General features: G+C 40.2%; 1 protein-coding gene across 3 annotated transcripts in view; it reads left to right on the forward strand.

Moving 5' to 3' along the window:
* The window catches only part of PTPRQ (protein tyrosine phosphatase receptor type Q), a 212927-nt gene that overhangs the window by 86481 nt on the left and 111828 nt on the right, over nt 1–14618 (forward strand). For all 3 annotated transcript variants that reach the window (XM_072146492.1, XM_072146491.1, XM_072146490.1), the window contains 5 exons: nt 4430–4612; nt 5797–5898; nt 9041–9161; nt 10967–11127; nt 12991–13136. In XM_072146492.1, the coding sequence (XP_072002593.1) occupies nt 4430–4612; nt 5797–5898; nt 9041–9161; nt 10967–11127; nt 12991–13136 (713 nt within the window). The remainder of the gene's footprint in view (nt 1–4429; nt 4613–5796; nt 5899–9040; nt 9162–10966; nt 11128–12990; nt 13137–14618) is intronic.

Here is a 14618-nt window from a genome sequence, read left to right on the forward strand (position 1 = left end):
TTTTTCCGAATACGTCGGGTTTTCGTTCGGCCACGCCCCCCGATTTCCGTCGCGCGCATGCCGGCGCCGATGCGCCACAATCCGATCGCGTGCGCCACACTCCCGGGGCAATTCAGGTACAATCGAAGCAAATCGGAAATATTCGGGTAACACGTCGGGAAAACGCGAATCGGGCCCTTAGTAAATGACCCCCAATGTTTGCATCTGTGAGCATGAACTAAAAACTTATATAATATATTGTTAAATATTCAAGGTTTAATATTGATTTTACTTTTCATAGGTTGACAGATACCAAGAATTTGTAGTTCCTATATTTGATGTTTGCATGCATTATATTAATATGAGATGAACATGTTACCTATATCGTCTGATTTATGGCCATAACTTTACATGTGGAAATAGTTTGTGTAGTGAATACCCATGAACTTTAAAGGCCTGTTTCTCACAGGAAAAAGAGATATTTTATGAGTGGACAATGAAATACTTTTTACTACAGGTCATAACAACTAAGAAAATGGATAGGTAGATGAATGAATATTCTAAAATGAATGTATGGATTGCTTTACATGTACATAAGTTGGAATAATATTATAAATACGCACACACATATATGTAGTGGGTAAAATAAGTATTTAATACACTTCTGATTTTCGCACGTACAAAGAATGGAGAGCTCTGTAATTTTTATCGTAGGTACACCTAAACTGTGAAAGAGGGAATCTAAAAATATTCAGAATATCCCAGGGCTAATTCCTCCATATTGATCTTACATGGTTCGGGGCAGTCGCTAGCAAGATTTCGGGTACCTTCATAGATTTTCAATTGGGTTCAGGGAGACTGGTTAGACCTGTATTCTTATGGAGCTTCATGGTTGGTACAATGTTGGGGTTGTCCTTATCCTTCTTCCTACAAACACAGAATGGAGTTGATACCAAAAAGGTCTATTTTGGTCTCATCATACCAAATACCTTCTTCCATACCTCCTCTGAATCATTCAGATGGTCAGTAGGGAACTTCAAAAGGGACTGGACATCTGTTGGCGTGAGCAGACTATGGTCCCACCTCTCTTCAGGTCATCAAGCAGGTCGTCCTGGGTAGTTCTGGGCTGGGTAGTTCTGACCGTTCTCAGAATCCCCTTCTGACGGAAGAGGGACAGCCAAGTCCTAGACCAAGGAGGATAGATAGTCACCTTGTAAATAATTGTACCAATAGTTGTTGCTTTCTCACCAAACTGCTTGCCTATTGTCCTATAACCCTTTACAGCAGGGGTCTCAAACTCGCGGCCCGCGGGCCAACTGCGGCCCGCGGGACAATATTTTGCGGCCCCCACCTGGTCGCGCTGCATGGTAAGTCTTTGCTGCATATTGCAGCAAAGGCTTACCGGTAACACCCGCGATCGGTGCTAGCACCGATCGCGGGTGCTTTCACAGCGATGGCTGCCGACAAAGCTGCCGGCAGCCTCAAAAAGATAGCGGCGCATGGGCGCCGCCATCTTACCTGGGATCACCGCTCCCCGTGACGTCATCGGGGGGCGGAGATCCGTCTCCATGGTAGCCTCAGGTCTTCCGAAGACCCGAGGCTATTTCGTTTTAACCCCTTCATTACAATGTGCTGATAGCACATTGTAATGAATGAGGAGGAAAATCTCCATATACTGCCATACTGTAGTATCGCAGTATATGATAGGATCGATCAGACAACCTAGGGTTAAAGTACCCTAGGGAGTCTGAAAAATAGTATAAATAAAAATAAAAAAAAGTTTAAAAAAAAAAAATAATAATAAAAAAACCTAAAATTTCAAATCACCCCCCTTTCCCTAGAACTGACATAAATATAAATAAACAGTAAAAATCATAAACATATCAGGTATCGACGCGTCCGAAAATGCCCGATCTATCAAAATATGATGACGGTTTTTCAGTGCGTTTAACCCCGTTACGGAAAATAGCGCCCAAATTCGAAAATGGCACTTTTTTGCCATTTTGAAAAATATAAAAAAATCTATAAAAAGTGATCAAAAGGTTGTACAGTCCTAAAAATGATATCATTGAACATATTATCAAATTTCGCAAAAAATGACAGCACCCACAGCTCCGTACACCAAAGTATGAAAAAGTTATTAGCGCCAGAATTTGGCAAAATAAAAAAAAATATTTTTGTACAGTAGGTTTTAATTTTTGTAAATGTATGAAAACATTATAAAACCTATACAAATTTGGTATCCCCTTAATCGTACCGACCCAAAAAATAAAGTAGACATGTCATTTGGGGCGCTCAGTGAAAGACGTAATATCCAAGCCCACAAGAAAATGGCGCAAATGCATTTTCATTGCATTTGGAATTTTTTTCCCGCTTCCGAGTACATGGCATGGAATATTTAATACCATCACTATGAAGTGCAATTTGTTACGCAGAAAACAATCCATCACACAGCTCTTTACGTGTAAAAATAAAAAAGTTATAGTTTTTTGAAGGTGGGGAGTGAAAAATGGACATGAAAAAACAGGAAAGGGCCCGTAACCGGTTAATCCCCTTCCCTCCGGTACTTGAAGAAGATGAAGTCGCCGCTCTGAACGCACTTGGTGCAGGTCAGAGCGGCGACTTCATCTTCTTCGATGGGAGGGACACGGGGAGGCAAGTACCGGGTGTGGGGGGGGGGGGAATGGAGTGTCCCTGACTGGGCTCAGTGCGGTAGGAGCTTGGGACCCCTCGGTACACATGGGGCTTTCCTTGCACTGGGAGACGCCGTGACATTTGAATCTGAATAATGATATTTTGTAAGCGCATTTTGTGTGGAAAACTTGATGCGGCCCAGCCTTACCCAGAATCTACCTCCAACGGCCCCCAGGTAAATTGAGTTTGAGACCCCTGCTTTACAGCCTTGTGCAGGTCTATGACTTTTTCCCTGGTGCAGTTGATCTTATCAATGGTGGAGATGTGGAGTGTGATTGATTGATTTTTGTGGACAGGTGTCTTTTATACAAATGATTAGTTCAAACAAGTTTATGCAGGTAATGCATAGTAGGAGGATATTTTTAAAGAAAAACAGGTCTGAGAGAGTCAGAATGCTTTCTGGTTGGTGGGTGATGAAATACTTGATTCATGCAATAAAATTGCAAAATTTCCCGGGTCAGTGAGTGTGCAGTCATGGGGACAGTAACGCCCCATCCCACTCCCAGCCATGCCCTCCATTTGTTTGGCCACGCCCTCCCTGACTTGGTGCAGAGGCCCTGATAAATATCCCCCATTGTATTTATATAAAGGGATTGCATTTTGAAATGCAGATGCTAAAGCAAATTCTGTTCCTGGTGCTCCAACTATTATCTATACTATCTAATACTACAGGCGGTCCCCTACTTAAGGACACCCGACTTACAGACAACCCATAGTTACAGACAGACCCCTCTGATCTCTGGTGAAGCTCTCTGGATGCTTTACTATGGTCCCAGACTGCAATGATCAGCTGTGATGCATCTGTAATGAAGCTTTATTGATAATTCTTGGTCCCATTACAGCAAAAAATGTTTAAACTCCAATTGTCACTGGGGCCAAATTTTTTTTTGCTTGGATCTACAATTATAAAATATACAGTTTCGACTTACATACAAATTCAACTTAAGAACAAACCTACAGACCCCATCTTGTACGTAACCCGGGGACTGCCTGTATATGGGAATATTAAGGAAAAAAATGCATTGCCTTTGCGTTTTCACATGGTGTTTTTTGTAGTTGGGTTCCGGTAAAAAAAAATGCCACAAAAAGTAACCAATTAAGTCTCACATTCATTTCAAAGCCAGGCAAAGTTGTTTGCCTATTTCTTTCTGCTGTGTCTTTAGTGGCAGAATCATCATGGACAATGATGTGAGTGATAGCATGAGGGTGAGCCCCATGTATAAGCCGCTGTAGAAACCACCAAGGCTCAGCTTTTGTTTTCTGCCACAGAAAGATAGTGGTTGTCTAAACCTAAGCTACAGTGTAGCTACACTTCCTCATGTTATGCACAACATACTATACTATTTGTCATAAAGTAGAAAATATGTGAATTATAAAAATGTTAGATAATGCTGTGTCACAATCTAATGTCTTTCACTACCCTGTCCTTTATTTACTACAATAATTTATTGAATCTTCCTACTTACAATCCTTTTCATGGATAAGCATGTAGTACATGCCAATCTCATAGTGGTTTTGTATCAGATATTACCAATACACCAATTCACGATCATCAAGTTTTTATGAAAATGCTGATCACTTTTAAATCTACTACCTTCTACGTAAAGAAAACAAGATGATTTGTTTCTTTGTCATTTGCTACATGTTTAGGCTCATGTTAGTAATTGTTCTAACACCTCTCTTCTGTCATGCTGGGCACTAGCCATTTCTATTAAAACAACAATATGAAATCATTTCTTTTTTTTTCTTCCTGCAGCACCGGACAGTCCCCCTGAAAACATAACATACAGAAATGTGTCTTCAACAGAAATCGTTGTTTCATATTCTCCACCAACTATACCTAATGGAATAATAATTTTGTATACTGTATATATAACATGGCTAAATGGCACTGTGGAGAGGGCTACAGATACATCCCATATGTCATTGACTATTACAGGTAACATCATCATTATGTTTTGTGCAATTGATGAATGATCATATGAGTACTGGGAGAGGTCCTCATAGATTAGTTATAGAACAACCTGTAGTTTGTGGGGGTTGATAATCCACAGGCAACATATGTCCTTGGGAGAGTAAATCTTGGAGAGTCCCTTGTTGATAAGGACCTGGGCATACTAGTAGATCATAAATTAAATAACAGCAATGTCAATCAGCTACCTCTAAAGACAGCAGGATTTTGTCATGTATCACAAGTGGTATGGACTCCCGGGATAGCAATGTAATATTACCACTGTAAAAGTCATTGGTTCGGCCTTACCTGGAATATGCTGTCCAGTTCTGGGCACCGGTCCATGAAAAGGATGCCCTGGAGCTGCAGAGGGTTCAATGAAGAGCCACAAAAATGATAAGGGGTATGGAGGGACTCAGTTATGAGGAAAGATTGAAACAACTAGATTTATTTAGTCTGGAAAAGAGACGACTACGAGGGGACATGATTAATTTATATAAATATATGAATGATCCATACAAAAAATATGGTGAAAAGTTCTTCCAGATTAAATCAAATCAAAAGACAAGGGTGTACTGTGTCCGACTTGAGAAAACAAGGATTGATCACTAGAGATGACAGGGCTTTTTTACTATGAGAACTGCCAATCTGTGGAATAGCCTGCCTCAGGCGCTGGTCACAACAGGGACAGCAGAGAGCTTCAAGAAGGGCTAAATAACATTGATGGTTATATTATATAGAATTGTTTAAAAATGGCAGAAAAAATAGCAACATATTTTGCACTTTTGCCCTGATTCTACAGTCTCTGCTGTTTCTGAAGGGATGATGTCACATACATCATTCACATGATCGCTGCAACAGATCTCTGGGCTCCATGGTCACATTCCAACATCATCAGCATTTAACTGGTTTCAGCCTTAAAGCCTTCTTTTTTCAATCATATAAACAATGTACAGTATTAAAAACTAAAAGAAGGGTATCATTGGTCTATAACCTTCAATGCTCAGAGTGAATATTCCAGTTTGGCTTTCAATTTCCATTAAGAATAATGGAGAATGGTTGTATGGAATGGCAAAGTTAGGAGAGAATAAACCTGTGCCAGAATAGGCCACATATTGGAAAAAATGTTGTACACCATAAATGGTAACCTCCATTTTTATCTTTTTGTAAAGGTTTACGAAAACATACAAGTTATATACTGAAAGTCTCTGCTAGTACAATTAGAGGGACTGGTGTACAAAGTGACGCTATCTACATCACTACTGAGGAGGATGGTATTGTATATATTTAACTACATATATTATACTTTGCAAATGTATAACTCCCATTTGGCTATGGGTCATTTACCTTCTGCAGCATGTATCAGCGTCAGGCCGGCTCCAGGTTTAAGTAGGCCACTGGGCGACAGAGCCTTAGTGGACCTCCCCCAGTAGCAAGACAGTAGCAAGACAGTAGCCCCCCCAACCCGCAGTAACCAGACTGTCCCACCCCCATAGCCACACTATCTCCCCTACGTAGCCTTACTGTCCACCTACAAGCCACATTCCATTAGCCACACTGTCCCCCCATACGTAACCACACTATCCCCCAATACGTAGTCACACTGTCCCCCCATAAGCCACATTCCATAAGCCACACTGCCTCCCCCTACATAGCCACACTGTCCCCCCATAAACCACAATCCATAAACCACAGTTAACCCCTATGTAGCCACACTTTACCCCATAACCCACATTCCATAAGCCACACTGTCCCCCCCTACATAGCCATACTGCCCCCTCCCCCCATAACCACAATATTGCTACTTATCCACCCTCCCCCTCCACCCATAAGACACACTGCCCCCCCACCCATGAGGAATACTGCCCTCCATAGCCACACTGCCCCCCCCCATTCATAAGGCACACTGTCCCCCCCATCCATAAGGCACACTGCCCCTCCCCCCGTAGCCACACTGTTCCACCCACCCATAAGACACAGTGACCCTCCCCCTGTAGCAACACTGCCCCCCCCACCCATAAGGCACACTGCCCCTCCCCCTGTAGTCACACTGTTCCCCCCACCCATAAGGGACACTGCCCAGCCCCTGTAGCCACACTGTGCCCCCCCCCACCCATAAGGCACACTGCCCCTCCCCCTATAGCCACACTGCCCCCCCACCCATAAGGCACACTGCCACTCCTTTTGAAGCCACACTTCCCCCCCACCCAAAAGGCACACTGCCCCTCCCCCTGTAGCCACACTGCCCCCCCCCCACCCATAAGGCACACTGCCCCTCCCCCTGTAGCCACACTGTTCCCCCCACCCATAAGGGACACTGCCCAGCCCCTGTAGCCACACTGCCCCCCCCCCCACCCATAAGGCACACTGCCCCTCCCCCCGTAGCCACACTGCCCCCCTCCCACTCTGGGAAAAAAAAAACCCTAACCTTGCTCCCCCAGAGCAGCACCTGCGGCCGCCTTCTTTCTTCGGCTTGCGCCAGCTGTAAGCGCTAGCTCTGGAGCGGACACACGCGATCTGATGATATCATGATGTGCGCCGGCTTCAGAACTGTCACGTACAGTACGGAACACCACTTCGGGGGGAACAAGGAAAGGTGAGTTTTGGATTCTGCCTTTATGCTGTTCTTCCGACCAGCGCAGCATAGAGGCAGTAAACTAGACAAACCGGAAGGTGATCATTTGTACCAGCGACACTGGTACAATTGATCTGGTTGCCCAATTTTTTTTTAATGTGCCCGAGTGGGCCCCTTCAGCACTGATCAGGGTTATTGTGCCCAGTACAGAGTGTCACCATATGTGCAAAAAGCCCTGGGGATGAAAAACTCCATTTGCCGTAGGCAGGTACCTAAGCATGAAGGTTACCTGTGTTCTAGTGATCTGTGATGGCATCTTGTTTACAGTCTTGCTGATTGTCTTCTATGTTCTCGATCTCAGTTGTTCTACGACTCTGAATCATGTTCCTATCCTGGTGTGTTTCTTAAAAGATGCAGGATACTCCTGACTTTCGACCTATGCAGCTGGCCCTAACTTTTGGTCTGTTTCATTGATTATGATTGTTCACTTTCTACCCTAACCGTGCTTTGTAACAATATCTCTTGACTGCACTTGCATAAGCTGTCACCTACAGCAGGACTATCCCAAGAGGTAGAGACCTGAAACCCCTGACCTTGTGAAGTTCAGAAATTGTAGAGGTAAAGGGAGAAAGCTGACATGGTCACCGCAAGAACATTCTTGAAAGTAGCCCAAATCCAAGGCAGTTAGATGAAACAAAAATAGACTTAATCATTTCTTAGACGGAAGTATCCTTTCCAGCATTCTTTTTTATGTAAAAACAAAATCATTTACCAAAGAAAATAATATGCAAATGAACTGAGAAAATGCATTGCCTGAGATGAGTCACTTTTAGAAGCTGGAGGCAGAGTGTCATTTCAGACATCTGATTCTAAAGTACACAGTTAATGATTTTGAAAGATTTGATTCTCATATTTACAATGACACCAGAACCATGGTTCTAGATGCTATAGAGCCCAAGATAAGATCATATTAATTAATGCTCACCCTCCAGCCACTTAAAGTGACTAATCTCAGGCAAAAAAGGTGGTCAGCCACCAAAATAATCAATAATTCAGATTTATGCCTAATTTGTTTGGCCAGCATAAAATGTAATATAAATAAAACATATATTTCAATATCCAAAATGTAGCCAAACTGCTCTGGAATTAAGTTCCAAGAAATGTGAATAACACACTTATGGTAGATACCTTAATAATGTTGGCCTGAAAATTCTTTGGAAAAGTTGACCCTAGTATGTTTCATAACTTAACTTCCAATCTACATGCATGTCCTTCCATGTTGTACACGATATGAATGTAATATTTTCTGTTTTAATAATGTGGCGTCAGAGTGTGTTATATGTTGGGTAGCGTGGAATGGTTTAAGCCCGGCATGCAATCCCATATTTTTATGATCTCTCGATGTTATGCCCAGCAGGAATTTTCCCACCTCTTGAAGCTTGAAATAATTATTTCCAGCTTTCTTCCCCCAGTGGAGTTGTGTTGCAAATTACTTTATTTTTACATGCATTCACACCTATAAAACAGATTTTCCTTTTATTGGAACAAAAAAATATAACAGCTCAGAATTTGTAGAATATATTAAGCAAAGGGCTCTGGTATGTCTAGTGATCTGTGTTCTCATGAAATCGTACTTTCCATTGAATCACAGAAACAGATGTGTTAATACTACCATGAAAAATTGTCCTTCATTTTTGTAGCCAAGAAAGTAACACAGTCTTATTGGAGCTGATAGACTTCAAATACCTGTTCATGGATTTTAAAGTTTCCTATTATTGGATGGTTTGAGCCAAGCGTGTTAGTTTACATTTGTGAAAATACCCTACATATTGTTCTTACAGCACCATCTACCCCTCCTCGCTTTCTTGCTGTAAACCAATCATCAAGTACAATGGTGAAGTTATCTTGGCTTCCACCTCTGGAGCCAAATGGAATTATACTTTTCTACACACTGTATATCTGGTAAGAGAAAACATATGCTGTTATTTGTCCCATTTTGTGTATATTTGTGCAGCCTATTGTCCAATGTAATCTGAAGCACGTGCTATAGGTGGCAAAAAGTGTATAAACAAAGCCAGCTTACCATATGTAGAAATTAATTCATTTTTATGGTTTTAAAGAGCTACAAACAGCCAAGGACCTATCCCAAAGTCCATACATTTAGACATATAAAAGTTATTCTGACCGGAGCTCTTTAGTCTTTTTTGTCTTTATGTATGATTCCACCAGTTTCTTTCACCTCCAATAGCAAAAGTCATTCAAATTTGTTCACACAATATAAAAGATCCTCCGATAAGAATAAGCCACTATTCAGACACCACCGCTATGTTTTCTCCTCCTCCGTTCCCACTACAAATTGTGGCGGGTCACTGGAAAAGATTTACACATTGATAGGGTAGTTTTGGATAGTCACGGTTTATTCCATATAAAATATACTCACAAACACAAATGTAAAAATGTGCATATAAAAGTAATCATTAGGACGGCAGTCTCACATGTCTCAGAAGAAAAAGACTAAAGAGCTCAGAGTAACTTTTATTTACCATATATAGGTCATGTGTTCCAATGCTGAAAACTGGGGTCACAAACCTGGATAAGTAATAGTCCTTAATGCCATTTTCTTGTGACGTTCAGCTCAGGAATACAACCTGTCACCAGCAATAGCGCCGACTTGAACACAATGGAGCTTATTTACTAAGGGTCTGCGGATTGCACTTTAGACGGATTTTCAAACTTTTCGGGATTTGCGCCGCTGTGACAGGTTATTAACTGGGGATTGTGTCGCACTCGATCGGATTGTGACACAGCTGCATTGGCTTTCATGCAACAGAAATCTTGGGGGGCAAGGGGCGCACAATCCGACTGATTTGGACTTAGCGCAGGATTTAACATTCAATTTGTGTCGGAAGACAATGCACTTACATGCACCAGGAAGCAGAAGGTGAACTCCGGCGGACCTGAGCGGGGAAGCGACACAAGCAGGATATCGGGCGCAAGATCTTAGTGAATCATGACAGATGTGCATTCCGGTCGGACAATCGCACAGGACGGGTAAGTAAATGTGCCCCAATATCATGATTAAATTGATATTTGAGGAAAAATGACTAATTATGCTAATTTTCCTAAACATAAACTGAGCCAACTAATAGGGGGTACAAAGTATGACTATAAAGATTATACTACGCCAGATATATCATCCAGCATCTAATAGTTTGATAACTCTGACGCAGAATAAGACTTCTAGTCTAATGCCTCATTCACATGCCCATGTAAGCACCCATGAGCTGCAAGCTGGGCGGAGAAAGAGGGGGTACACTGCTCACCCCTCCCCATAGGGAGCTGTGCGGCTGAAACGGAAATCAGTGCAGGAATAGTACCAGCCCTATCTCTTGCAGTGTGGCTGGAATGGAGCATAACTGTGTGCTGTCTAATTCTGAGATACATTTGATATTTGTCTGTCCTATTAATTTATGTTCTTTAAGCAGATTCATGGCTGGGATACTACATACCATTATTTGGTGCTTAACAAACAGTGCACTACTTGAAAGATTTGTTAACATCTCTCTTTGTTAAGCTTATATTTTTAGATGCTCTTCATACCTGCTAAAAATGGGCAAATAGTGACAAAAACAAACAAATTTGTACCCATCCCGTAATTCACTTTTTTTTTTTACAAAACTTTCTTTTTTTTCAAATTTACTTCTTTTCCCAACTTTTTTCATTTTCATCTAAATTTCTCATATTTCTTTTCCTGTTTTGTATCCTAGGGATGAGACATCAAACAAAAATATTGACATTGAAGATACCTCAGTGGACTTTAAGGATTTTGAAAGCAATCATGAATACAATGCATATGTCACATCCAGTACTAGATTTGGAGATGGAAATGTCAGAAGTGATATATTGAGATTTAAGACCCTAGAAGGAGGTACATAGTATGCATATGCTCTATAGTATGTAATAGTATGTAATTGCAGGGGCAAGGCTGCTGAGTTCTTATTTACCATCAAGATCTCCAAACAGAGCTTTTCCAGGAACTAGGTTGTTGTTCACATTGAGCACTGGGTTTTTAAGGGCTGTGCCTCTTGAAGTTGTCTCTCTTTTATTTCTGAAATTAATAGAGCAGGCAATAATAGCAATTTTTGTAATATACTTCATTAAGAAATCTAGCTTCTCTGTACCTGATTGTCAATCTTTTTCTGTGTGTGCTGTGTATCTAAAAGCCTTCTCAAGTCCATTCATCTCAGATACATAAGAAGGCTAGTAATTAACTCTTTCTATATCTAGAGAACATTCCCTTAAAGGGGTATTCCAGGAATCAGCATAATTCATATGCAAATTGATACTCAAAATATAAGCTAATGTGTAATTAGTTGTTATTCAAAATTTTGCTCCCCTTAGCAGAAAATGCTGGTGACATAGACTGTGATGGAGAATTAAAATGCTACTGGCCCTTTAATCAGTCCGTTAATTTCCTCCGCGCGGTCCGTCGCAGCACAGAAGATGGCCACTGGTCACATGTCCACATCACATGTCCTGCACCTGCCTGGGCAGGTCATGTGATCACCACAACGTTTGGCTGTAGTCGGTTGGTTGCAGTGCATCCAGTATGGTCAGTGTTGTGGTAATGGCAGTTACAACTCATTACTATGGTAACAGAGCAAGAAAACCTGTTACATCATCACTGGGAGCAGAGCATAAGAGGGAGGAGGAGTTACTGAGAACTAAAGGATCATGGGACTTGTTTTTTTCAGTGGCAGCCATCTTGGTGATAACTCCACCTACTTTAGCGAGGCTATAAATTTTGTAAATTATAAAATCAAACTATTTAAGCTCCGTTTTGTGACTAATGACATTGAGTATTGTTGTATTCATTTATTTATATCATCATGGGTTTTTGTGTCAGACGTTTATATTCCCGGAATACCCCTTTAATGATTCTACTATATAAGAAGATTAGACTATCCAGGGAATGTCTGTAAAAAGTCATTAGGCACCTTAACCGGTTTCTTTATCACTAGTTGTCAATGGCTTATATAAACGGGAGGCTGATTTACAGAAACTGTAGGAAGAAAGGCAGGGGAAAATGAAGGACGCATGAACAAATTTCTTAATTTTATTTCAGTAATTTTCAGTAATTTTATTATCATCAGTAATATTGCTTTGAAATAGCTGAAATAGCTGAAAGTTTAGTTACACTTTTAAGTTCCAAAACATGTTTCCTTCCTCATTGGTATTTGTCTGTTTTGATTTAATGTGTCATATACAATCAAATGGTTATTTTTGGAGTATATTATTTAAAAATTAAAGAGATTTTGGTATAGCAGTTCTTTACCTATATTACAGTTTTTAAATTGATTACAGAACCACCTAAAATAACTCCAAAACAAGGATAAAATATAAAAGATGACCATGAAACAACTAAATAATATATATAATTAAAGAAAAAATGATGGCAGTTGGGACATTGAATGCAGTTTGCTCACATATCTAATGAAATATTTTTATTTTAATATTCTTAAACAAGTCAGCTCTATAACTTTCCCAACAGTTTTTATTTTGTTTCATTTATATGATCTATTTCCCAGGCATTTTTCTGATTTCTACTGCTACAGATATAACAATATAACATGATAAAGATGAAAGATTATGAAAAAAAAAAACTAAAATAATCTCTATAGATTATAAGTAAGCAAGTTTCAAGGTTGGAGAGTGAATACCTTTATAATGATTTTATAACTATAATGTAATCCGTTTTGGTGAATTACGGTTATTACTTCTTATTTTGCAGTTCCAAGTGATCCACCAAAGAATGTGTCCTATAGAAATCTCACATCTACATCTATTAAGATTTTCTGGAATCCACCCAATAAGCCAAACGGTGTTATATTATATTATACATTATACTTTAAGAATACTACAAATACCTATATCAGGGTAAGAAAATGATATTATAACATTTACATCTTGCTATGAGATAGGAGCATATGCAGGGGCGGATTAAGACTGTCACGGGCCCTACAAGTATAGGCAGTACAAGTCTGGAATTCACTTCCTACATATGATGCATCCTTTTTGCCTTTTCAGAAAGGACACATCATATCAAATCTATGGTTTCAAGACCTTTGGAGGACCTTTAAAGTTCCTGAAATGGCTCTTGTATACATGTGTTTTGAGAACAGGAATAGGTGTATAAGGAGTTCATGGTTGAAGGTCCTTCTCAGAATAAAATTTGGAGGTTGGTTTGGATGGCCATGGGCCACCACGAAGACTTGGGCAGCGGGCTACCGCCCGAACTACCTATATTGTAATCCACCACTGAGCAAATGCTAGTTGAATAGATTTATACTCCCTGTATTCTTAAATTCAATTAGATTAGTAGTTGCTTTCAAATTCTGAAAAATGTTATATATATAATACTCTTACATATTATTATAATATTATTTGTTTCAACAAACATCATGTAATGTTTGAAATATTCAGTTAAAGGCCAAGGTCTAGCTAACATAGTTCAATGTTGTGTAATTCACAAATGTTTTTTTATGTATGTTATATTTAGACAGGGATGGGAAGTGAGAAGGGATGAGTAGTGAGTGAGCTAAAACATTACTTTTTTATTTGTTAATTTTGTGCGATACTTGTTACATATTGGTTGAGCACACCGTGAGTGGTAAATTTTGATCTTAAGTACTATATTATGAGACCCATCAGAGTTCTGATAAATCCCCATTCTTTACTTCTTCCTGTGAGAGACAACACAAAACTAAGCAAGTTTCTAGCACACAGTTATTAAAATCCCTTAATCCTTTACCCTATTGCACTGTATAGGATTCATGTATTTTTGTTCATGCCCAAGGGAATAGGACATCCCTTTTGGTAATCCTTTAAACTGATCTATAAGACATGATAGTAGACATGTTGACATTTTACTAGAGCAGTGGTCACCCACCCTCTAACTTGTAGGGGACTACACACTCAGCCATTTTTCAACACCCGGAGAATCATTCAGTGGGGCCACTTATATAAAAACACAATAGTTTCTATGAAAGCTATTTCAAAAACTTTGGCTATGTTTCTCTAACTTGATAATGTCAGAGAGTGCTTTGGAAAGGACTGCACCTTCTGTATTTGGTGATAAACAAATGTTGAAGGGGGAAATAAAGCTATTCTGTGAGGAAGACCATCTGGTCCCACCGCAGTATGTTGAGGAACACATCCTTTCCAGTTTGCTCTTTAGAAAAGTGACAACATGTTGCAACCACAGTAACAAAGTCAGTTCATTAAATGTGTGTAAATAGCAGTTCATTCAGGATGAAGGTCATTCGACAACAGAAGTAAGCACCAAATGCTGAAGAGGATAAAAGGAACATGCTAATGAATGTTCATCTCAGGCAAGCTTGTCTTCACAGGATGCTCACT

This window comes from Engystomops pustulosus, chromosome 4 (assembly GCF_040894005.1).
Source record: "Engystomops pustulosus chromosome 4, aEngPut4.maternal, whole genome shotgun sequence".
NCBI lineage: Eukaryota > Metazoa > Chordata > Amphibia > Anura > Leptodactylidae > Engystomops > Engystomops pustulosus.